Raw genomic sequence first — 27,172 nt, 5'->3', positions numbered from 1 at the left:
TTCGTTACAACCCTGTCCAATCATTTTCGAGATTGCCAAATGATTGATTGAGGTAGTCCGTAGTCGGCAGTGGTACAGTATTTGAAAAAATTAAGTCTGCCGTCTACTTCGGTGCACGCCTCACATATCGGCATGTAACTCGAGAACCGATGAGCGGATTTCGTTGCCTGAAATGGCTATCGACAGGCAACAAATAGTGCTTTAATTCGATTTATATATTGTATAAAAAAATATGCACACCCGAGCCGCTAGAGGTCGCCAAAATGGTGTGTCGTGCTGGTGGGCAAATCGTCCTCAAGTGGGCCTGTATACGGGGGCCTTGCGTGGTAAGAGGTTTTATGAGAATAATTGGTTGACAATAGTCTCGTTTTTTTGTTATTTTAGTTTTGAATATTTTGTATAGTGTCTTGGTCTTTTTTACTGTATGAAGCACATTCTCAGGGGGCTCATACAGAACCAAGCATTTCACTGTAATGTACATGTAGGCCTACCTGTGACAATGTGACAAATAAAACAAAACTTGAAACTTGAACTTGAGTCAGGATCCAGACAGTGATTTTATAGGGCCACAGATCAGTGACATGATTCTTGAATTAGGTCTCTTCTTGGTATTGAGACCAGCTCACATACAGATGTTGTTGTTAGTACAAATGCTGCCTGGACAGCTTCACCGTGTGCTAGGAGATAAAAGTGCTATGTTGCCAGGCATTAAATTGGCAGCTCCTGTAATATCGTTAGGCCAGTCCTCGTCACCAAAATGCATTGTGCCAGTGATACACACCCTGCCTCCAACATGCAGCCAGCCTGACGATGACCTGAGGCCTGAGGGCTCCTCAGAACCAGACACACACCAACCTGACGTCTTAAACACACTCGAAACTACTCAGTGACTGTGTGTGTGTGTGGGGGGGGGGGGGGGCAAAGTAAAATGTCCACTGCTAGCTACTCAAGTAAACTAAGAAATGTTCCATTTCCCATCTTTGAGGCCTCTGTTTTGACTAGTAACTATTCAAATTATTTGGTGTGTGTGTGCTGTACAGGTTCATGTGTCTATTGTACATACATTAGCAATGATCGGCTCAGGTTAAACATTAGCAAAATGTTTATTGCCAAATGCAAGACATTCAAATTAAAAGCAACTGGTCATAAATTAGAATTGTACAACATAGTAGTAATCACCATTAACATACAACGGTCAGTCACTTCAATCAAGGAAGGACACAATGTCTTTCTAGTGAAAAAAAAGAAAACGGTAATTCAGAATTCTAATCAATCAATTAAGGGGGCCATGGTTAGAACACAAGTGCATTTCCTTGAACTGAACATCTCAGGAAGTCCGATCAAATCAAAACGGACATTTGAACCTCTACCATGGGTTAGGATGGGGCACATTGTCTCCAGTGAGGTTAAGGGAAGGGTTAGGTTTATGGATTTTTTTTTTGTGTGAAAATCACAACGACTACAATGGAATGCGGAAACCCTCTCTAGCCACAAGCGTTATTGTGAGGCTGTGGAGGATTCAAGATTCAATTCAACGGGAACAACTCCAAGAACAAACTCAATACACACAGACTGTTTGTGTAAGTGAGCCCCTGAAGGGTTTCATAGTCAACGGACATGTGCTGCGTGTGTGGATATGACATACTATGTCCATGTTCAGAATTCCTCAAGTGTTCCTGGGTTCAAAGCATCTTCATGAACTACAAGAGCTACAACTTCAAGTGGCCTTACGGGTCCTGGTGTTGAGACCACTTTTTAACTTCACAGAAACATCTTCCAGCTCTTTGAAGAGAGCTCTGGTTGGGCGATGCCTCATAGAGCTCTGGTTGGGGCGATGCCTCATAGAGCTCTGGTTGGGGAGATGCCTCATAGAGCTCTGTTTGGGGCGATGCCTCATAGAGCTCTGGTTGGGGCAATGCCTCATAGAGCTCTGGTTGGGGCGATGCCTCATAGAGCTCTGGTTGGGGCGATGCCTCATAGAGCTCTGGTTGGGGCGATGCCTCATAGAGCTCTGGTTGGGGCGATGCCTCATAGAGCTCTGGTTGGGGCGATGCCTCATAGAGCTCTGGTTGGGGCGATGCCTCATAGAGCTCTGGTTGGGGCGATGCCTCATAGAGCTCTGGTTGGGGCGATGCCTCATAGAGCTCTGGTTGGGGCGATGCCTCATAGTGTAAAAAGGGAGAACCTGGCTTCAAATAGGAAATAATGGGTTTAGAAATAATTTGTCCACCAAATCCACTCCAGAGATACATTTGAAGCCAGATTATGTACATTTACATATTTAACAAAAACTCTCTCTTTGGTTATAAGCCCTCTCTAATGCCAGAGGTGAAATACCCAAGTTAGTATAGTCTTGGGTTACATTCTGGAGATAACACAAAGCCTCAACCAGCTCAAAACCAGGTAGTAGAATACAGAGTATAATGTACCAAGTTACATTTATTTAATTATTCTGTAACATTCAGGATTTCAGAATGAAAAGAGCAACTGACACTTTTGTTGAGGTGCTCTATTATAGTTGCAAATATCATATCCAAAGACAAAACCTTTTTTCTGTTTTGTACCATCAACTAAACTAAGATGCAATACAAAATATGTTTACAATCATAAGAAAATAAGCATCAATAACAGAAATATTAATGCACTTTCATTGGGATGTTTTCATTAAAGCCTTATGTTGTCTGAGATGTTGAGTAAAAAGGTCTCAACATCCAAAAACAATTGTCTACTTATTTGCCTTAAATCGTTAAATTGTCCAACGTGCCTCTTCTTGGGAGTAGGCTAAGTAGATGGCATGACTGCAATACTGATGGAGTTGCTGGAGCGAACAGATAAGACATCTAAGAAAATGTATATAGTAGATGTAATGTGCAGATCAACTCCATTAAATTAAACTTTCTTCAACTCAGGCGAAGGCATTGCCACAGACCTTTTTGATCATACATTCTTCGTTGAAAGTTTATTCACAACTCTGTTTATTCATAACTTTAATGAACTAGCTCAAAGTCAATCATTGAATGTCCCGCCCATGTCTGCACAGGCTTATTCTGAGTGGTGGAATATGTTTTTAGGTCCCGTCAGTCAAGCCCCTACCCCCCCAAGGTACTGGAGGTATTATTGGAGGTCCATCGTCTGTTGATAGACCCTGTCATCAGTCAGATCCTAGGGGCTGAGTCGGGAGCTGATGAAGGGGAAGGGGGAGAGGTCATCGTAGGTCATCCCTGGAGGTCAAAGGTCCGTACACAGTGACTGGAGCAGCAGTAGGCCACGAAACTGATCGTTGTCCTGCAGAAGAAAGAAGATAATGTGTAAGAGTGTGTCTGTGTGATGAGATTGTGTGTGTGTGTGTGTGTGTAGCCGTGTTTCCATACAATTGTAAACTGAATATACAAAGTGTATATTTACAGCACTACGTTTGTTTACCAATGATTTTAAGTGTTATTAGCTGTGGGCGGCTGGGTGGCGCAGCGGACATTGCGCTCGTCACCAACGCAAGAGACACCGGGTTCGACTCCATATTAACCAGATTAGATTAACCAATCTGCCTAAAATTACATACCCAAAATGGTGGAGCATTTTACTTACAGTAGATTTAATTCACGGTCTTTGCTGCACTGAAACGGGCGCCATTGGAAAGTTGGCCATAATAAGGTAATTTATAGGCCTGATATTCTATATGTGGCCGGATGGCGAAATTCTGTACTGTATCTACAAAATCATCTGGCCTTTATTCATTTGCTTAGATTTTTAGTACACTTGATCTCAAGAAGGTGCTGATTTTTCATGTCAGATCAATGTTAGCATGGTGTTATTCACCGTCAAAGATGGAAAACATTTATAAAAAAAAACGAATAATTGATATTCTCCTTTGGATCATTACAATTTACTCAAGCATAGTAACAGACACATTATTTCTGACACTGGGAATACATTCCCTGAGGTCCATATATGTCCCTAGATACCAAGAACATGCCAATGGACCTTGTAGAAGTGGAGCAATATTACATTTACTTGGGTATGTAATTTTAGGCAGATTGGTTAATCTAATCTGGTTAATATGGCTGCTCCTAATAGACTAATATAACAACATTATAATCAACATGTTACATTTGCTCTCTCTCTCCCTCTCTGGTCAATTATGAGTTAGAGGCCTAGAGAAAGGATTCTAAAGGACCCTCTCCCCTTCCCATCTCTGTCTCTCTCTCTCTCTCTCTCTCCCTCTGCAATGCCAACTGTAGTGTACATGTTGCATGTTCATCTGTCAGAAGATTAATTGCCCATAGGGTATAATAAAGAGCTACTGAAATGATGTCAACTGCCAACTATGCTGCCGCAGGGCTAACGGCTAGCTAGCTATCATTGGCTAAGTGACAGGAGACACTATGAAGGCACTGTGTGACAAGCCAGCTGATAGCGTGCTGGGGGACTGATTAGCTGCAGTACAGGAGAGAGGGTTCTTGGAAATGTGAGCTGCTTGACAGAGAGCATGGGGACTCTTAGAACCCACACTCAGTCCTCTATGAGCCTTTGTTTATACTTTTATACTGAAGTCACACTACATTTGGTGTAGTATGTACACACATACACATATCCATACATACTAGGGATGGGCATTTTTAAGAAAAATCCAGATCGATTGATCGGATGCTATACTCGATTGATCGTGTATTACTCGAAAAGGAAAAAAAAACAAAAAAAAAAACAAAAAAACAAAAGATATTTTTGAAATATTATTATTATTATTATTATTATTATTATTATTATTATTATTATTATTATTATTATTATTATTATTATTATTATTATTTGTACTTACTTTTGTTCATTCACGTATATGTTTAAGGAAACCAACAAACAGTTATAATCTTACACATACATGTGAAACAAATATGTAAAAAAAGATTACTACTCACGCCCATCCCTAATACATACATGTATGCATACACAGTACATTTCGCAGAGTACATTTTACTCAAACTGAGTACATTTGACTCAAACTGAGTAAGATGTTAAATTTACTCTGTGAAATGTACTGTGTACATACACACATACATATGTACACACACAAAGTGTACATATACATACGTATATTTAAAATCTTGACAGTTTTTTGCATTTTGCATCACCCATACAAAAACAAAAACATAAGTGCATACATAAACAAAAGAGTGAGTACCAGTATAGATGTTACTGATCCTGGACTAGTATACCTATCCATCCATCCATAGTATACATCCAATATCCATCCCTACTCGTCCCCACATACATATCAAATAAAAAATAGATAGATGAAAAAAAAGAAAAAGAAAAAAAAGTTAAAAGGACTTGAATTTTCATTATAGGTGTAGTAGGCCTACAGTTCCCCAACAATTGAGTAGTAGATCAAAGAGAACGCTCTGCCTACTACTAACTACTACTACTACTACTACTACTACTACTACTACTACTACTACTACTACTACTACTACTACTACTACTACTACTACTACTACTACTACTACTATAGTTTTCTATTACTGTTTCATGTATTACTTAAATCCTCATCTCAAAGCCTGATCTGTCTATGTCGTCAAATACCTTTCCATAGTTTAAAGGGGAACTATTTTACTATTTATTTCACTATTTGGGCACTTTTACACAATTCCTGTGCGTCTATGGAACACCTCTGTAATTTTTTGGTTTTTTTTATTCATTGTTTTGTATTTCTAATCAAGTCCTCAAAAACAGCATTTTTCTACCTCAAGATCTTAAGCCGTTTTGAGCCTGGGCTCCAACCACTGTGTGCAGCTCATCATGTACCTGATGCCACACAGCCACATTATCATGCAGCGGTGTCTCTCTGACATCACAAATCAGCACATTTTCAAATGACTCAGTTCAGTGAGGGTGAATATTGTGAGAGGAGAATTGGAAGAATGCGCCAATATGAGAATTAGAGACATAGATCATATTAATATAAGTTCACATAGCTAGGAAACAATGCTAAACACTCAAAAAGGCCATTTATAAGATAGTTCCCCTTTAAAGAAACCCCATCTTTTTTCCAGCATATTTTCATCCTTGTTGATTTTGTAAGTTACCTTGAGCCTTTAGTCGGCTAGCAGTCCCACACTGGATCAACATTAGTTAGGGGAGACAATTGTTTTTTCAGACACACTCAATTGTATTTGGAACTCATCCATACACTCGTAAGCCAAACTTAGCACTATGCCATTTCACAAACAAATCCTTCATTGGAAGCCCATGGACACACAATGTGTGTGAGCACAAATACTAGCACCCACAGACTCACACAGACATGCATACACATATAGGAATGCGTGCACGCACGCACGCACACACACACTATAATAGAACACTTTGGCACACACACACACACACAGAGGGGGGCCTGCATGGCAGAACTTCTCCTGGCAAAGCAGCTCTGTCAGAGGGAATCAGCCGGCGCAGCCTTCCCTTTCAATTAGCCTGCTGCCTGTCCCTGCAAACCTCCAGCCACTGCCAGCACTATGAGCCTCAGCAGCAGGGAACACAGGACAGACGGCAGCAATGAGGAGAGAGAGAGAGAGAGAGAGAGAGAGAGAGAGAGAGAGAGAGAGAGAGAGAGAGAGAGAGAGAGAGAGAGAGAGAGAGAGAGACAGGAGGGAACACAGGACAGACGACAGCAATGAGGAGAGAGAGAGAGAGAGAGAGAGAGAGAGAGAGAGAGAGAGAGAGAGAGAGAGAGAGAGAGAGAGAGAGAGAGAGAGAGGGAGAGAGGGAGAGAGAGAGAGAAGGGGAGAATTTGACTTTTGATATTCTTTATTAGAACATCTCAACTAAAGACAGTCAGTAGACACAAAAATCTCACGGCATCTTCATAAAACCAACACACACCCATACACGCCCGCTCACCTGCACACACCCGCTCACCTGCACACACACACACACACACTATGTTGTCATGGCCAGTGGCCTTGTTAGGTTGGAGGGCGCTCAGTTTTTTGAGTACCTCATCTGTTGTTACCATTTCCAGCTTGAAGTCGTCCTTGTGGACCCCTAGGTTTTTGTAGTAAGCTACTATGTGTTCTACCCCATAATGCCCTGAGTGGGAGGGTAGTTTGTTTACCAGTGTTGAGGCTATGTTTGTGAAGAAAATGTTTAAGTAATTGGCTACATCCAGCTTGTCTGTGATGAGCGTGTTGTCTGTTTTTATGTTTATGTTTGAGAATCTGGTTTTAAGTTTTTTACTGCAGCCTAGTTGATTATTGAGTAATTTCCAAAGTTCACGTGGTTTGTTTTTGTTTTCCTCAGTTTTGTCATTGATGAAATTCTTTTTTGCAGTTTTGATCATGGAGTTTACGTCGTTTCTTAGTCTGTTTCTTTCCAGTTTGAGTTCAGTCACGTGGGCTTGGAGTTCACTGCTCGTGCTTTTGGTAAGCTTTGACTGGCTTTTACGAAACTCAAGAGCATTTTTTGTCTTTGGTTTTCATAGCGGCCAGTATTTCGGAGTGCATCCACGGCTCAGCGCGATTTTTTACCCTGGTGGTTCTTAGGGGGGCCATGTCGTTTAGTATTGTTGAAAATTTGTTTTTGAAACCAAGCCATGTTTCTTCAACCAGTGTACCATTGAGTTCATCTGACCAGTCCAGACTCTCCAGTTCAAGGTTAAAGGCCTCGCTAGAGTACGTTTTGAGGTCTCTAGATGTGACTGTTTTGTGACAGCCAGCCTTTTGTTTTAGCTTTTTGCGGGTACAGAATATCATATAATGATCACTTAACCCGCATGCTATAACCCCTTTATTGGAGATCTTGGACTTGTCGGAGGTCAGAATGAGGTCAATGGTAGTCTGAGTTGATTCACATACACGTGTGGGTTGGGTGATTAGCTGGCTGAGGCCGTGCAGATCACAAAATCTACTGAATGACTTGAAGACAGGTGCATCTTTTCGTTGCATATCCGTGTTCCAGTCTCCAATAAGAATTTTGTCTACATCCTCAACTCCAGCTAAACACCCGTCAAGTGTATCATAAAAGCCACTATGATCTGGCGTTCTGTAGATTGAGCCAACCAGTAGGGATTTCGCCCTTTCGAATAGGATTTCCACCCATACAGTTTCAATTGATGCATGATTCAGGTCATTTCTGTTGATGAATTTGGTGTCTTTGTGTATGTACATACAGATGCCTCCTCCATGTTTGTTCCTATCATTCCTGATTATTGAGTAGTTCTCAATCTCTATCTCTGGATCTTTTACAGAATCGTCAAGCTTAGTTTCTGAGAAGCACAGTATGTTTGCCTTACCATTTATGAATAATTGTTTTATTTCATCCAATTAGTTTTTTAGGCTGTTTATGTTAAGATGGAATATGTTCAGTCCATTAGAGTTGGTTATTTCATTGATGTTGTCCGGTTCGAAGTATTGTTCATTTGTGATCTGTTCCTCTGTGTGGAGCAGGGGGGCTTTGTTGTCGTGGGTGGGAAGGGGGGAGGGGGGGTCCCATGCCGTGCTGGTACAACAAAGGACTCGTTCCAAAGTCCTTTGTTCCTGGGTGATTTCGCTGTTAGCTCTGCTGGCTAGCCGGCTATCGGTCGTAGAGATGTTTTAGTCCCGCGTCGAGATGGTCGTCATGGTTGCGACCTTCGGTTCACCTCCTCTCGTCTCTGCCTCACGTGTGCTTGTCTGCTGCGGCGTCATTGGGGGAAAGTCGCCGTCTGCGCTGTGGATGTAGCCACGGGCTGAGTTGTTGATGTTGTTGGTCGCGATGGGCACCTCCATCGCTTCTTGCGCTGCCAGACCAAGTCTTCTAGCCTGAGTTCTGGTCAAAACCGGGCCTGGGTTTAATTGAATGTCTCCCGAAAGTAGCAGAACCAGGATGATCATGGTCCTACGGTCCAATCTGCCAGTCGGGGGTACGTTTTTATGTACCGGGCTGGCTGTTAGTAACGCGTTTATAGCCGCCGTTCCTACAGTACAAGTCAAGTCAAGTCAAGAGTTTTAATTGTCACGGCATACAAGTATACAATGAAATGCGGGTGGTCTTGCCCGCAACGATGTGCAATACAGTGGTACAACATATAATAGAATCCAATAAAAAACAACATTGTGCAATAAACAGGTAACAGGTAACATGGTGTGACATCTCGGTATCTGTACATAGTTATTTACAGAGCATATAGGACATGCTAGGTAGCTTTGGTAGTGCAATACACTGTTCCTGTTATTCTAATTTAAAGTGGCCTTTCCTTTTGGCCATAAGTGTGCGTGTGTGCGGCATGAGTGTGTGCCCGCTCATGTTAAAGTGTTAAGTGGCTGCTAGTGTGTGAGCGTGCACAGCGTGCGTGACGTGTGTGTGTTCATGTGTGCTTGTGTGTGGATAGTTCAGTGTTCTGTGGCACTCAATGTTCATTGTTCAGGGCTCTGATGGCCTGGGGGAAGAAGCTGAGCCTAAGCCGCTCTGTCCTAGTAGCTGGGGTTCGCAGGCGTCTGCCTGACCTCAGCAGCTGGAACAGGCTGTTATTGGGGTGGTGAGGGTCTTTCATTATCCTGCAGGCTCTGGATTTGCACCTCTTGTTGTATAGAACCTGCAGGGGAGGTAGTGCAATACCTGTGGTATGCTCGGCTGAGCGCACCACTCTCTGTAGGGCCTTCTTGTCCTGTGCCGTGCTGTTTCCATACCAGGCAGTGATGTTTCCGGTCAAGATGCTCTCTACAGCTCCTGAGTAGAAGGACTGGAGTATCTTCCCCGATACTCTGAACTTCCTTAACTGTCTCAGGTGGTAGAGGCGCTGTTTCGCCTTCTTTACTACTGTACGCCTGGATGTTTCTTTTCCGAGCCATTGAGAAGGTAGAAGTCACTGTGGGTCTCGTTTAATCCGTTTTCTCTTCTCTCCACTTCTGATTGGTTTCGATTCATATCTCACGTTCTAGGAAATACTGCAGAAAACGATAAAAAACATATTTATACTGTGGGGCGGCTACGTGGCGTAATGGGCAAGGCGCTCGCCACGAATGCGGAGACGCTGGGCTCGCCTGTTCGAGCCCAGCGCTCCACATTGCTTTCAGTTTAGCTGGTCGTTCATACTAATACACATTGGCCGTATTAGGGGGTGGGAAACTGATGGGTGGGGATCGGGTGTTGTGGACAGCGACTCCTACAGGTCGGTTGGTGCGCCTGCGCAGTAGAATCAGGAAGTGTCGGGGGCGCCTGTAGCTGTTCCGCAACTGTAGCCATTTCCGGGGTAGGCCTGATTGGCCCCGACAGGCACGTGACCCGCGGCGGCCACGCCCCGCGGCAGCCTCGCGACGCGGCAACGAGGCTGCTGTGGTTCACAGGCGCTTTCCGCCTTCAACGCCGCCCGCAGCATTAGGCAGGAGTTCGCGGCGCCTTTCACATCGCAGTCATCAGTCATAATAATCGCGCCGCTCTCTACAGTGATAATATTAATCACTGTTCAACGTTGAAGTAAGTGCTGTATTTTATTTCACATCAAGCAAGATTCACTTTGTCACAAGTGCTATCGCAGTCATCAGTCATAATAATCGCGCCGCTCTCTGCTGTATTTTATTTCACATCAAGCAAGATTCACTTTGTCACAAGTGCTATCGCAGTCATCAGTCATAATAATCGCGCCGCTCTCTACAGTGATAATAGCAACGCATACACCTTACTGTAAATTGTACCTCATCCCAGCAAGATTCACTTTGTCACAAGTGCTATCGCAGTCATCAGTCATAATAATCGCGCCGCTCTCTGCTGTATTTTATTTCACATCAAGCAAGATTCACTTTGTCACAAGTGCTATCGCAGTCATCAGTCATAATAATCGCGCCGCTCTCTACAGTGATAATAGCAACGCATACACCTTACTGTAACAAATTGTACCTCATCCCATTTCTGCTTTGCACTATAGCGTATTGTATATTGTATGTGTAGCTGCCGGTCTAACTCAGTTACTTCTATTCTGCATCGAACGCTGTACATATGTCTCTATACTATTTTATTTCATACAACAATGTATGCCTTTCAAATGTTAAATGATAAATGATTGCATGACTGCCGACTGCGGCGCGACGCTGTACATATGTCTCTATACTATTTTATTTCATACAACAATGTATGCCTTTCAAATGTTAAATGATAAATGATTGCATGACTGCCGACTGCGGCGCGATTATTATGACTGATGACTGCGATCGCGACGCTGTACATATGTCTCTATACTATTTTATTTCATACAACAATGTATGCCTTTCAAATGTTAAATGATAAATGATTGCATGACTGCCGACTGCGGCGCGATTATTATGACTGATGACTGCGATCGCGACGCTGTACATATGTCTCTATACTATTTTCCTAATGCTGCGGGCGGCGTTGAAGGCGGAAAGCGCCTGTGAACCACAGCAGCCTCGTTGCCGCGTCGCAAGGCTGCCGCGGGGCGTGGCCGCGGCGGGTCACGTGCCTGTCGGGGCCAATCAGGCCTACCCCGGAAATAGCTACAGTTGCGGAACAGCTACAGGCGTCGGGGGCAGCGTGAGCCTCCCACGCGTTACTCCTCGCCACTGAGAGATCGAGCTGCGCAGGTGAAAAGATGCGACTGCTGTTACCTCAAGTACCGGAGGGGACTTGTGCTATGTATGACTTAGTCCACATTGCAGCCGGCTTGTGGGAGGCAAGAAACAGCGTTCGTGACAGGGGAGGGTTGAATTGGATGATATGAAATTGGGATGGGAGAAAATATAGAAAATGGGAGAAAAAGTGGATCAAAAAAATAAAAACATATTTATACTCTAGACGGTATTTTCGTATGAATGTGTGAATGAAAAAGTAAAACGTTCCTACATCCTGAACAATAGCTAATCGATGTTGAATGGGCCATAGTAATGTCAATTTAGCAATACAATTAAAAAAGTTATAGCCCTGCAAAGAAGGAGAACATCTCCATAGACTTATAGTACTGGCAGAGAATGGTTTAGTTATCCATTATATATCCATTAATGGACAAGAGAGCCGTACGTCGGCCGTCTAATGAAGTTAGATTTATACAGTACACTTTGACTGCTGAATTGACACGTTTAACTTATTCATTCTTTAATTCAGCAACATTAATGCTTCTTACTGTTACTGTTAGAGACTGTGCTAGGCGCGACAATGCTGCTGCGGCGTTGAAGTGGGAAAGCGGCAGTGAAACACAGCAGCCTCTGGCGTTGCCGCGTCTGCGGCTGCCGCGGGCGGGGCCGCGGTGTGTCACGTGGCCGTCGCGGCCAATCAGGGCAACCCCGGAAATCAAATCCGTTGCGGAAGTGGTACACGCGTCCCCAGGCATTCATGAACACATCAACATTATGTCTCAGAGGAGAGAGACAGGAGACAGGAGAGAGAGAGAGACAGGAGAGAGAGACAAGAGAGAGAGAGAGAGAGAGAGAGAGAGAGAGAGAGAGAGAGAGAGAGAGAGAGAGAGAGAGAGAGAGCTGGGAGAGTGTGTGTGAGAGAGAGAGGAGGGGCGGGGGGGTGAGTCCTCAGCCCTTGTATGGGTGAATGAAGGCTAGAGGAAGAGACACCAGTTTACCAGCTACTGAGAGAGAGGAGAGGACAGGAAGAGAGAAGACACCAATCAGGGAGGAGAGAGGAAAAGGAAGAGAGTGGAGGATATGAGACACCAGCTGACTCACTGAGATACATACAGTGTTTGATGTGTTCACTGCACATGATTGCTATATCAACACTAGGGTTGTCACTAACGATTATTTTGTTATCGATTAATCTGTCGATTATTTGATCGATTAGTCGATTAATCTAAACGATTAATTTACCAATAAAATCAACAACAATTGATTCTATTTGCAATTGAATATTTCAAAATGTTTCACTAGTATCCTCAGGTCACATGGGTAGTTGCCTCTTTGACACCACCTACTGAATACCCAGAGTAGGAGATGAGCCATGAAGTTTATTTATGTCTATAAATGCTGTGTAGTGTGGATGCCTACTGTACATGAGTAGGGTGAGTAACCTACATGCCATTACTGCTTTTTATACAATGGCATGCAAATTTCGTGATTCTGATTGGCTGAAAAAGTCAAGTTAGAAGTGGTTATTTCTCATAACACATGCTTGTGATCCCAGAACCCGCCCACAACCTAATTACAATCACTCCGCCAGTTCGAGTTTTTAGAAATTAAACCAAGATGGCGGACAATAATCTTTATGAATGGATGTGTTGATAGCGTCATAACGACTCATTCAAAACTATTCTGTCACGTGGAATGTGTTAGTTGCTTACACAATGTTGGATTATGTAATTGGTTGGTCATGACTCATTGTGGAACAAAATATAAATCGCGGGAAGTCTGTTGTTAGATGCCATTCGTCAAAAGGACACTCATTTCACTGTTGATAAAGTTTTCAAGCAATCAATCAATCCAATAACACATGCTCACTTCACTGTTAGACGGCATGCTGTGAAGCAGCTCGGAGGTGCATGCCATCTAAGAATGAAGTGAGCGTGTGTTATTGGAATGATTGATCGATTGATTGAAAATGTTATTAATGTCCGCCTTGTTTTCGAACTGGTTATGCTTAGGCCCTCTTTCGAAGTCAGTTATGCTTAGAGTTTGGAATCAGGGCTGGTGGTCTATCGCCCTGCTCTAAAGATAAACTCTAAGAATAACGACTTCGAAAGAGGGCCTAAGCATAACCAGTTCGAAACAAGGCGGACATTAATACAATTTTCAATCAATCAATAATTCCAATAACACACGCTCACTTCACTGTTAGACGGCATGCTTTGAAGCCTTGTTGTTTCGAACTGGTTATGCTTTGGCCCTCTTTCGAAGTCGGTTATGCTTAGAGTTTGTCTTTAGAGCAGGGCGATAGACCACCAGCCCTGATTCCAAACTCTAAGCATAACCGACTTCGAAAGAGGGCCAAAGCATAACCAGTTTGAAACAAGGCGGACATTAATAAAATATTCAATCAATCAATCAATCAATCAATCAATCAATCAATCAATCAATCAATCAATCATTCCAATAACACACGCTCACTTCATTCTTAGATGCTTCTATAGAAACTAGGTTCAAACAAAAAAGAAAGATTTTTATTTTTTTTTTTTACCTACTTTTTCTGCGGATGGTTGTGAATAAATCTCCATTATGCTTCAATTAATGTGTGTTATTGTATAGCAATACGGTTGGATGAATTCGGCAATTGTATAAAGATGTAAGCACTGTCTATCTGTAAAAAAAAAAATTCAATCAATCAATCCAATAACACACGCTCACTTCATTCTTGCCTTGAAACAGCGCACCTCTGGGGCTGCTTCCACACGGAGGCAACTTCTTTTTTTTTTTTTTTTTGAACTACTTTTTCTGCGGATGGTTGTCAATAAATCTTCAATTAATGTGTGTTTATTGTATAGCAATAAGGTTGGATGAATGCGCCAATTGTATAAAAGCCATTACACCGCGCACAGTCGTGCGTTATGAGAATTAGAGCATGCCTAGGGGGGTCTAACGACCACCCCTAGGCATGCTATAATTCTCATAACGCACTCCTGCGCGTGATGTAATGCTTAATTATCTATTGACTCATTATAGCTACTTTATTACCGCGTTGCCAGGCTGGAGATGGCAGAGGACGACCGGATGGCAGAGACGAAATTTGTCGCCCATCGTGTCGTTGCATGGCGACATTGTCAATGTGTGCAATGGATAAAGACTTCTTCAAAGTCCAGTTTAATTACATACAATGTATCCATGCCTGTAGCTAAATGTTGAAAAATTGGGAACAAAATCTTCTTTTTAACTTTAGCTTTTCATCCAGATTTTTTTACCAGCCAAAAATTATAAATAGCTTTGTAGGGTGCGGCTGCGTGGCGCAGCGGACATTGCGCTCGTCACCAACACAAGAGACACCGGTATCGAATCCGGCTGTCAGCGTTGCCTCCGGCTTGGCTCAATGGGCAGAGCCAGCGGGAGGGGAGTCGATGGGTGGTAGTCTGATCATCGTAAACAGCGACTCCTACAGGTCGGTCAGGGCGCCTGCAAAGCCAAAGACAGGAAATGGCGGGGGCAGTGTGAGCCTCCCACACGTTACACCTCGCCAATGAGAGTCCGCGCTGGCAAGTGAAAAGATGTGACTGGCTGCCTCCGCATGTATCGGAGGGGACATGTGATGGGCTTCTATCCTCCCTACGACCGGCCAGTGGGGGGCACATGCGAGCAACGATCAGGACAGGGGAGGGAGAATTGGCACAAGAGGTAAATTGGGATGGGAGAAAAAAATCACAGAAAAAGGAGGAGAAAAAGTAGATAAAAAAAAATAGCTTTGTAGTATATCTCCATGAATTATTATGTATCATGTCATGTGTTATCTCTCCACTCCACGCTATGGTAGTGCTTGTGCCAGCACAGGAGATATGATTAGGCTATATACATATTTAAATCAATATCTTCCTTTTGAATAAAATAGGCTCAGGAATCAAGATTTTTAAAGCTAATTAGCCTAATCCATGTCAAAAAGAGTAGCCTATAGTAAATGCATACACACACACACAAGAGAGAGGGATAATAGCTTATAGCAGACTTAATGATTTTGAAATACACTATCCAGTTAGTTTTTATAGTGTAACTTTTAGCTACTTCATTGATCATCATCATTGAACGTAGGGCTGGGCGATATGACCAAAAACGTTATCGCGATAAAATTATACAATTATTTTCATATAATTCGATATCGATAATTATCGTCGATATAATGTCTGTCAAGTTTAATTAACTTCTTATGCTGCTGCGAATGTCTCGAGTCGAGTTGATGTCGTCATCAATCCGCGCACGTTAGCAGTTAGCCGACAAGCGGAGTATCTCATGACAATATAATAAATATGACACTAAAATACTCTCTTCCGCCACAATATATTGAAACGACGTCCACTGTATACCCCACACTACTATAAACGTGGCCTCAGAATTCACGCCACACACATACTCGGCACGTAAATATATAAAACAGCGCCGTGCAAGCTAATTAGCCTAGCAAGCCTTGTTGTTGAGTGAGTCCTACCTCTGGGTCTCCTTCCGGGTCTCCTTCGCTCTCGGCCATCTCCTTCACTGATTGGTTGTTAGTGCGTGTGCTCATATCCAAGCTTGGAAAATCGATATAACGAAACTTTGCGACCACGTTTCATGTTTATTTCGAGGAAATAATTTATCGCGATAGTTATCGTTATCGTTTTATCGCCCAGCCCTAATTGAACGTACAGTGAAAGAGAGAGAAGAGCCCCCCCCCGCTTCCTCACTATTGGAACTCCACAAAACCAATTTCTCCTGTGTCTGTAGCTTAGCATAGTTAGCGTTAGCAGCTAACGTTCAGGTTTTAATGCGACATCACGTGGGCATACAGGAATGGCGAGGATGTAAAGCATGTTAGACGCATTTATTGGACCAGTTGCTTGCAGAGTTTATATAGGTTGTAGAACGCAGGGCTGAATAGCTGTCATAGCTTCTAAAATTGAAGGTGGGGGTATTGGGCTCAGCCCCTCCCTTCCAGCTGGAGTTGACGTGAAACACGAAAGTTATAAAATATGAGCGGAATGCGCACTGTCGAGTTTTTGCTCTAGGCAGAATCACAAATAGTGGTCTAAGAGAAGTGATTTATATTTCGAACGTGATTCATTGCGCACTAGTTAGATTACAAGTTGCGAATGTGAACGTCTGCCATACAAGACATACAAGTAACAACAATAAGATGCGTCGATAATGAATATGCAAATCGACGAAAGTTCTTGGTCGATGAATCATGACAGCCCTAATTAAAACACTACTATCCTAGTGTGTGTGAGAGAGAGAGAGACAGAGAGAGTTGATGGAAAGGGGAGAGGGTCCTTTAGAATCCTTTCTCTAGGCCTCTAACTCATAATTGACCAGTGCCTCCACACAGAACCCTTGACCATGTGAACCGCATTCCTCCTGCGCACCCAGTTGAAGCCTTTGCTCATCAAACCAACTTAAAGGAAAAACGCATGTCTCCAGCTGTCTCCATACTGTACTTAGTATGCAGATGAGCACAGCATGGTATATGAGAGAGCGAAGGACCTGAAAGCATTATCGCTCACTGGGTTTGGTTTAACTTGGTTGAGACGTGACAGTGGCTGTGTGCATGTGTGTGTGTGTGTGTGTGTGTGCGCGTGTGTGTGTACACTCCTGCCAGGGCGGTCTCTCCGGGGGGTTAGGATGAGGATGTGCGCTGGGTGTCTCACCTGCGGTGCACTCCTGCCAGGGCGGTCTCTCTGAGAGGGAAGAGCTTGGGGTAAACGATGGTAAACATGGCCTGGCTGCAGCGGTGGCAGTGGCCCAGGGGACACTGGAGGAGGGCCAGGAGGCTCCTGGGGAGCAGGCTGGGTGTCAGGAGGCTCAGCCCTGGGAGGGAGCACACCACCGCACAACAAGAGAAGACAGTTTCCTATTCATTCATTATTATCTCTGGACATCTCTGTGAATAAAGTTCTCTTATCTTATCGTGTTAAGATACATCTGTTTCATGAACCTTTCAATCGGCATCATCGTCGATACCTGAGGCTCACATCAAAGGGCCGTGGGTCTGTTGAAGTTGGAAATGCTATTTGGGCGACCGCTATGGGCCACGTAGTACATTTGTAGTGTGTAGTTCCATAGTAAGTATTTATAGGCATGTTAGACTTATCCTTATCATTAGGGCACACGTATCTTGTGTCTTATTATTGATTCAGATCTAGTCTAGCTGGTGACTGCTGTGAATAGAGCAGCTGGCGACTAGGGAAGGTCCGTGTGACAGGAGGGAATAGACTTCATTGGTCGGCCACGTTGATCAGTACTTCTTGAGAAGTCAGTCAAGTCAGTGGGTTGAAGTCCGGCTGACGGAAAACCACAGTTTGCAGGATATACCCTGTTATTGAGGAGGAGGGTGTAGAGCTGCAGGAGGGGGGTGTAGATGGTACTGAAAATATTCTTCCTCAAGGCCGGTATACATGGCGACATAGCCAGGCGTTGATAAGCTTAGCAGCCGAAATTGAGAGCAGAAGAGTACAAGTGAATTCAGGATGTAATCCGGTGGAGAGTGCAGCCATTTAATTATCTGTGAGGGAGAGAAATGTAGAGGAGGTAGGTTTTTAGGCCACCTAAATGGAGCTACTGATTGGGAGATGCAGGTAGATTTGGCAGGAAAACCCTTTCCACAAGAGATTGTTAGCACTAACTAGAGGCCTGGCCTAGTACTATGGTATGTTAGTCAGCGGTTAGTTTATCTTATAGAATTAACCGTGCCGTGGGAGGATTTAGTAGAGGCAGCGTATGAAAGGAAAAAGCTTAGATATGCAGACTTGGCAACAGAAACTGAAACAGAGAGGATGGAACGCTAGGGTTTGGTGTCCGGTGGAAGTGGGATGCAGAGGATTTATCGACGTTATCATTATTGGTTCATTAAGAGTTGGGGATTCGTGGGCGGAGTTTGCGAAAAGCGGTAAATGAGATGTCGGAAGAAGCATTGAAAGGGAGTCAGTGGATCCGGTTGAGGAGAAATAAGGTCAGCTGGGGGCCAAAGTAAACAAAGGGTAAGATTATTCCTTTTCTTCTCGGTTGTTGCCGTTTCATGTGTGATATTGTTATCGGGAATTGTTCTATTTTGACATAGGATAACACAAGGAAGTTCGACGTGCGGGTGGCATAGAAAATTAGAGGGACGCTGGAACTAACCACCTTCCTGAGGTGTCGTGGGCCTAAGGCCTAACAAAAATAATGGTTGGTTTCAGGTTGCCGACCGACCCTGCCGATTTAGGTGCGACCCAATATATTTTATGAGTTTAAAAAAAAAATTATATATTAAAAAAAAAAAAAAAAAGTTTTTTTTTTTTTTTTTTTTTTTTTTTTTTTTAGAATAAAGTTTCATAGAAATCTTAGTCAAACATTTAGTATTATGGATATTAAACATGCTGGCAGAGTACATGCATCCATGTTGTTGTGAACATTTTAACCCTTTCACTGCCACACGACAGCCGGTTAACCCTTTCACTGTGACAATACAGAAGGTTAGCCCTTTACTATCACACAACCGACGGCGATGCTCCATCATTAGCATCATTAGCTCCGCGGATGCGGAGCTAATGATGCTAATGATGGAGCATCGCCGTCGGTTGTGTGATAGTAAAGGGCTAACCTTCTGTCGTGTGGCAGTGAAAGGGTTAATTAAATAAAGAAATTCCCTATCCATAGTCGCCGTGGGAAAGAATAAAATAAAAAAAAAATAAAAAAAAATTCCCTACCTACCCATGGCCAAACTGACAACCAACCTGAAACCAACTATTATTTTTGTTAGGCCTAACTTGATGAAACACCGGTGAAGGGAGGTGCCCACTTGATAACCCTGGTCATATGCTGGCTCTCGCTGCCCATCTATCTACACATTGGGTTGTGATGGCCATTAGGGGCCATGTGGTAGGATCGGCATGGTCAATACCTGGAGGGACACAGGTCTGTTGAAGATGGAAATGCTGTTTGGGGGGGCCATTATAGGCCACATAATACATTCATAGCATGTAATTCCATAGACGTATTTATAGGAATGTTAGACTTTCTTTTGGCAACTGGAGTGGGTTTCTTCCTTGAGCGCTTATCCTTATCATTAGGGCACAAGTATCTTGTGTTTTATTATAAACAGCATTGATACCGTACAGACAGTGGTATCAGATATCGGGCTGAAAATAGGTATAGGTATCAGAAAAGTCTGATAGTAGCATGTCAGAAACAGAAGCAAAGTGACTTGGTTTTCTGCATGTTTGGCACATACAAGCATGTTAGGTATCTCTCTCGCTCGCTCTCTCTCTCTCTCAGAAAGAAAGAGAGAATAAAGTAGATTGTTATCCAATGACCCCAAACAAATAAGGCCCCGTTCAGTCAAAGTACCGGTCGTTGGGTAATTTTCAACCATCCCGGACGTCGATTCTGATCATGTCGTCATCGCACTCAAACTGAGTTTTATTTTTGTAGCAGAGCCAAAACGTCGCAGACAGTCAAGTCATCGCGGCTCTAAAATCAGACCAGTGTGTGTCATTGTTGGTGTCAACAGACAAGACAATAGATACTTAACGAGCATTCCCCTGTGGTTCAAAACTCCTCAGCTCTCTCAATGCATTCGCCAGCCAGACGCCGGGGCAGAGTTCCCTCTTAATAGGCCCGGGCGCAGCACTACAAAGGTCTAGTGTGGAGACCGGCACAAAGAGACACTCTGCTGGAGCATCTGATGGATCTACTGACTTGCTACGGGGAGCGCGGTGTGTGTGTGACCTGACCCGGCACAACAAGGACATCTTTTCAGTACAAAAAACATCTCTGAGGGACACCCGCGGGAGGACAAAAGGACCTGACGTGAGGACATCTTTTCAGTACAAAAACATCTTTAAGGGACACCCGCAGCAAAAAAAAAAGAAAAAAACGTCAAACATTGATAAACATCTTCAAAGATGGTGTCCTGCTTTTCCCTCCTACTGTATTTCCACATGATCAAATGTGTGAGTCATAGCTACGCTTGAATCTTGGGAGAAGGTTTTCAGAGAGATAATGCCGAGTTATGCCTTTGGTGTTTATAAAAAAAAATGTGGGCAGAAAAAGCACACTATTTTTCTCAAACTTCTAGGTTCAGTGGTGGAGCACTGCTTCCCTCTGAGGGGACTGGCAGACTGGTCCTTTCAGAAACAATGTGCCAGTTAAGCCAACTTGGAGACGACAGTTAAATCCACTCACTGTTAAATTCAAGTTGAATGATGGACGCTATTCTGCATGAGCGTGTTTGAAAACCACTCGAGGAAGGAGCGGTTTCTGCAGATTCAGACCGAATACAGTAAACCGGCTTATCGTGAGTGTCGGGCAAGTAGGCGAAAGCCCCCGGATGGGTGTTTATGCTCTCCTACCTACGGCCCGGGTCCAAGGAAAACAGACCTGACCAGATGTCACTATTGTTTTTAAATGACCCACATTTAATTGCTAGGTGGTTTGCTTCTTCTCGTCAGGCCTATCATCAGGGCCTGTCGTCGTCACACTACGTCTCCTCACCTTCTGCGGTCTGGGTGCAGCTGTGATACAGGGCCCTGATGGCCAGCTCCTCCAGTGGCAACACGCGCTCTGCCTCAGAGCCTATGGCCTTCACCTCAGCAGGCAGCGGCACAGTCATCTCCCCCTGTGCCACCGACAGCAGCTTCCTGTCTGGCACTTGTGGTGACAGGCCACACCTGGATGGTATAGAGACACACACACACACACACACAGAGACACACACACACACACAAACACAGAGACACACACACACACACACACACACACACACGCATACGCATAGAAGAGGAATAGTGTATGAACACAGTACTTCTAGAAGAGGAATAGTGTATGAACACAGTACGTCTTGGGATGTGATTGCACCTTAAAGGGGACATGCATTGCTATTCCTAGCACTATTTGGGCAACTTTACACAATTCCTGTGAGTCTATTGAACACATCTGTAAGCTTTTATTAAAAAAATTCATTGTTTTATATTTCTAATCAAGTACTCAAAAGCCAATTTTTTTTCACTTTGGATTTCAGGCTGTGTTGGCCTGGCTCCGCCCATAAGCACTTTGAGTGACAGTCATCCACACAGTCTGCGACTGGCACAGAGAAAGATAGAGAGAGACTGAGGGGGATACTAATTAATTTCGCCGCGGGGGGGGCATAATCCCACGGGACAATGTATTGGTAACTTGTTTCAAATGACAATATATACCCCTGTGATTATTATTGTACGGATCGGAATATGGGCGTGCGCGTGGGAGCATGCCCAAAGAGATTACAGTGATATGCTGGTGCTCGACTGCGAGGGAGAGAGAGATAGAGAGGGACACACGGAGGCACTGAGCACTGTGTAAACGCTGTGTGTGTGAGAGAAGACGGGTCCCTCTCTCTCTCTCTCGCTCGTCTGCTCCCTGCTCGCAGTCAAAACCCGTTTGAGGAAGTGTCGGGTTACACTATGTGCTCTCTGCCTCGCTCTGTTTGAGGAAGTGAAGATTTTCCACTCGCTCTGCTGCCTCTGTCAACCATAGAGGGGGCGTTAGTTATGCAAATCAGTGCTATATTCACGTCAACAATACCGTCAAATCAGAACAGCTTAGTTGAGTGAGGGAAGATCGCGTGAACTCGAGACTAGACTGATGAGTCAATATGGTAATTAGAGACACAGACCCATTGATAGTAACCCCTATTACTATAAAACCATGCTAAACACAGAATAAAAACCATTTATAATGTATGTCCCCTTTAAGAAAAAAACCTGAAAATGTTCGAAACGATTATTATTATTATTATAATTTTCTTTTAAATAAACACTCCATTTGAATGAATGAACACATTTTATTTGTATAGATTGAACTGTTCACAGGGAAGAGGAAGGTGGGAGAGGGGTTGAAAATCTGTTATGCAAGAATAGCAGGTCTGATAGATGTTGCTTTCGCGTTTCGCTTAGACCAAGTGGAAAAATAATCAAAACATACATAAAGCTCAATATTGATCCTGACCCCCCCCCCCCTCCCCCCAAATGTTTATAATAAAAAATAATAATAATAATTTGTATCATGATTTTAGGTCAGAAAAACAGGAAATCCGGTTAAAAACGGAGAAATCACATCCCTGAGAAGAGGACTAGAGTATGAACACAGTACGTCTAGAAGAGGACTAGAGTATGAACACAGTACGTCTAGAAGAGGACTAGAGTATGAACACAGTACGTCTAGAAGAGGACTAGAGTATGAACACAGTACATATAGTGTGAGTACAGTATGTTTGCGAAGACAGGAAGATGTCATTACCCACTGCATCCAATGACTTTATTATACAGGTAGGACGGCAGGCCCTTGAGGTTAACGTTGTTGTCAACAAACACAAACTGGAGCTCCCGCGAACGTCCCAAATCTGAAACAACACATCCATACGTTAGCATGACGGTTACCTCTGGGGCTTGATGTCACATCTTCCCTCTTGTTTCATTCAATTTGACGTCATATTATAATTAAATTTGATGTCCGTCGGCTCACAGTAAGCCATCCGTTACATTTCATTTGGGGATACAAAATGGTGCAAGTGGCAGCAATCTATTGTCTATGATCACTTGTCTATGTGGCTGAAAATAGGTTTGAAGCCAGATACCCATAACTTGTAGTCCTGTTTGTGTCCAGAGTGGGGTCTAGAGGAGGCTAGTATCACCGGAGCACCACATTTAAAATCAGTATACACATCATCTGGCAGTGAGGCTTTTCCATTTTCCATATAGAAAATTATATATAATATTATATATATATATTATATAGGTGCAGCTCAATAAATTAGAATATCGTGGAAAAGTCTATATATTTAGCTGTATTGATGCAGTCATTTGTGCAAAAGGAGCCCCAACCAAGTACTGAGTGAACATACATGAACATACTTTTCAGAAGGCCGACATTTCTATATACAAAAGAAAAATACATCTATTTTAAAAATTTTATTGGTGATAGACTTTTGGGCTTTCATGAGCTGTAAGACATAATCATCTAAATTAAAACAAATAAAGGCTTGAAATATTTCACTTTGTGTGTAATGAATCTATAATCTACGAGAGTTTCGCTTTTTGAATTGAATTACTGAAATAAAATAAATTTTCCATGATATTCTAATTTATCAAGCTGCACCTGTATATATATATATGCCTACATATTATAAATGTCTCTGGTCTTGTAGGTCATTGAAAGGGCAAACTCCAGCATCACAGCAGAATCAACATGCAGGAGTCACTCTACTAAATGTCTTGGAAACGACAAACGAACACGCGATCAGAAATCAGTGGATTTATGTGATATCTTGGGGGAATATCTGGTCTGTGATGCATTCTTTTGGAAAAAAAATTATCCAAAAATGTAAGCGACATACAGTCTGCACAGTGAGCATAGTGTTAAGAAACCAAAAGGTTGGAGTTGTTGTGTATTGAGAGAGAGATTGTTATATTCGGAGTTGTGAAGGTGAGAGGTAGTGAGAGGAGAGGTAAAGGCGAGTAGGTGTTCTTTGTGTACTGGACCCTGGACTGGCTGAGATACCCCCTTGTGTACTGACCCTGGACTGGACGACTACCCTGAACTGTGAACAATCCCTTTTTATGTCGGAGAGCCTGTTTTGTGTTTTTTGACCCTCGGACTGAATCACGACCATTCTTTTGCTTTTTCCCACTGGATTCTGCCCTAAATTCAATAAATAAGTTTCAAGTTTCTCAAGTTTCTTTAATAGTTGTCATACAGAAGTACAGAATACTTTCATACAAAATGCTTCTGACTGTTACGCTCCAGAGACTGTGCTAGACAAGATAGTATCAAATAACATAGTATAGCATGTAATTTACTTGTATTGATTGATATTGCTCGTGTGGACATTCGAATTTGTTTGTATTTGAACTGTGGCGAACCTGTCACACCACCATGTTCATCACACGTTAGAATTATTTTGCCTTTTTTTCTCCTCGTGTGACAACTCCTGCAATGTGTTCTTTGACTTTGGATAAAAATGTGATGTCCAAATCAAACCCCTCCTCTCGATTCTTGGCGAATATCATCAACATCTCCCGGACAGATTTTATGATGCTAATCACCACCGTGAAAGATACAAATAATATGATCCCAGCAATATACAGCATTAACCACCTGGACGACAGACTGGCTCCATCTTGATAGCACTTCTCTCCTCTCCACTCCACTCCACTCCACACACCTCACATCCCTCCTTTCCTCTCCTCCACCTCTCCTCTCCACTCCTCCCTCCTTTATTCTCCTCTCCTTTCTTCTCCTCTCCTCTGCTCTCCTCTCATCTCCTCCTCCTCTCCTCCTCTCCTCCACCTCTCCTCTACCTCACCCTCCTTTCCTCTCCTCCACCTCTCCTCTCCACTCCTCCCTCCTTTATTCTCCTCTCCTTTCTTCTCCTCTCCTCTGCTCTCCTCTCATCTCCTCCTCCTCTCCTCCTCCGCCTCTCCTCCACCTCTCCTCTACCTCACCCTCCTTTCCTCTCCTCCACCTCTCCTCTCCACTCCTCCCTCCTTTATTCTCCTCTTCTTTCTTCTCCTCTCCTCTGCTCTCCTCTCATCTCCTCCTCCGCCTCTCCTCTCCTCCACCTCCTCTACCTCACCCTCCTTTTCTCTCCTCCACCTCCTCTCCACTCCTCTCCACTCCTCCACCTCACCATTCTCTTCTCCTCTCTTCTCCTCTCCACTCCTCCACCTCACCATTCTCTTCTCTTCTCCTCTCTTCTCCTCTCCTCTCTTCTCTTCTCCTCTCTTCTCCTCTCTTCTCTTCTCTTCTCCTCCACCTCAGTCTGCCTTGCTTTGCTGGCTCAGGCAACCCTGAAGAATATGCCAGGCTGACTGTGGGAAGACTCTTTGCCCTTCATATAAACTCTGAGTCGATGTTATCCTTAAGTGTTCCTCTGGCAACGATGTATCTATAGATACAGAGATAACTGCCTTTGAAGATGGGGGGTTGGGGGGCAGCAGTGGTAGAGGAAGAAACACTGCTAGAGAGGTAACACACACACGCACACACACACACCTCCCACTTCTCGAACACTCACATATCCTCCCACCATAGCCCTTATTAGCATTAGTGTGTGTGAGTGTGCGTGTGCTCTCCCTTTGAGGCTCCCTCTCAGCACCTCTCAGTATGGGGGCTCAGGGTAACAAACTAGCCCCATCCACCCTCCTCCTCCTCCTACACCCTCCCTCCTCCTCCAGCATCACTCTCCTCTCCCTCCCTCCTCCACCAGCATCACTCTCCTCTCCCTCCCTCCTCCACCAGCATCACTCTCCTCTCCCTCCCTCCTCCACCAGCATCACTCTCCTCTCCCTCCTCCTCCACCAGCATCTCTCCTCTCCCTCCTCCACCAGCATCTCTCTCCTCTCCTCTCCCTCCTCCACCAGCATCACTCTCCTCTCCCTCCTCCTCCACCAGCATCTCTCCTCTCCCTCCTCCACCAGCATCACTCTCCTCTCCCTCCTCCTCCACCAGCATCACTCTCCTCTCCTCCTCCTCCACCAGCATCACTCTCCTCTCCCTCCTCCTCCTCCAGCATCACTCTCCTCTCCTCCTCCTCCACCAGCATCACTCTCCTCTCCCTCCTCCTCCTCCAGCATCACTCTCCTCTCCCTCCTCCTCCTCCAGCATCACTCTCCTCTCCCTCCTCCTCCTCCAGCATCACTCTCCTCTCCCTCCTCCTCCTCCAGCATCACTCTCCTCTCCCTCCTCCTCCACCAGCATCACTCTCCTCTCCCTCCTCCTCCTCCAGCATCACTCTCCTCTCCCTCCTCCTCCTCCAGCATCACTCTCCTCTCCCTCCTCCTCCTCCAGCATCACTCTCCTCTCCCTCCTCCACCAGCAGCATCACTCTCCTCTCCCTCCTCCTCCACCAGCATCACTCTCCTCTCCCCTCCTCCACCAGCATCACTCTCCTCTCCCCTCCTCCTCCAGCAGCATCACTGTCCTCTCCCTCCTCCTCCCCCCTCCTCCTCCACCAGCATCACTCTCCTCTCCCTCCTCCACCAGCATCACTCTCCTCTCCCCTCCTCCTCCAGCAGCATCACTGTCCTCTCCCTCCTCCTCCAGCATCACTCTCCTCCTCCCTCTCCTCCTCCTCCACCTCCAGCATCACTCTCCTCCTCCCTCTCCTCCTCCTCCTCCTCCAGCATCACTCTCCTCCTCCCTCTCCTCCTCCTCCTCCTCCAGCATCACTCTCCTCCTCCCTCTCCTCCTCCTCCTCCTCCAGCATCACTCTCCTCCTCCCTCTCCTCCTCCTCCTCCTCCAGCATCACTCTCCTCCTCCCTCTCCTCCTCCTCCTCCTCCAGCATCACTCTCCTCTCCCTCCTCCTCCTCCAGCATCACTCTCCTCCTCCTCCTCCCCCTCGTCCAGCATCACTCTCCTCTCCCTCCTCCACCAGCATCACTCTCCTCTCCCTCCCCCTCATCCAGCATCACTCTCCTCCTCCTCCTCTCCCTCCTCCAGCATCACTCTCCTCTCCCTCCTCCTCATCCCTCCCTCCACCACCACCAGCATCACTCTTCTCTCCATCCTCCTCCTCCCTCCACCACCACCAGCATCACTCTCCTCTCCCTCCTCCTCATCCCT

At 44.5% G+C, this 27,172-nt stretch overlaps 1 protein-coding gene across 1 annotated transcript in view; it reads right to left on the bottom strand.

Annotated features, from left to right (window-relative positions):
• Positions 1-1,014: 1,014 nt before the first annotated feature.
• The window catches only part of lrrc28 (leucine rich repeat containing 28), a 53,055-nt gene continuing 26,897 nt past the window's right edge, over positions 1,015-27,172 (bottom strand). The window contains exons 7-10 of the mRNA XM_084337801.1: positions 22,848-22,950; positions 21,066-21,241; positions 17,243-17,402; positions 1,015-3,285 (exon numbers count right to left, since the gene is read on the bottom strand). Coding sequence (XP_084193927.1) covers positions 3,216-3,285; positions 17,243-17,402; positions 21,066-21,241; positions 22,848-22,950 — 509 coding nt within the window. The 3' untranslated portion in view covers positions 1,015-3,215. The remainder of the gene's footprint in view (positions 3,286-17,242; positions 17,403-21,065; positions 21,242-22,847; positions 22,951-27,172) is intronic.

This window comes from Notolepis coatsorum, assembly GCF_963971535.1.
Source record: "Notolepis coatsorum genome assembly, chromosome: 20".
Taxonomy (NCBI): domain Eukaryota; kingdom Metazoa; phylum Chordata; class Actinopteri; order Aulopiformes; family Paralepididae; genus Notolepis; species Notolepis coatsorum.
The sequence above is the reverse complement of the archived record's forward strand: the minus strand, read 5'-3'. Positions and strand labels throughout refer to the sequence as shown.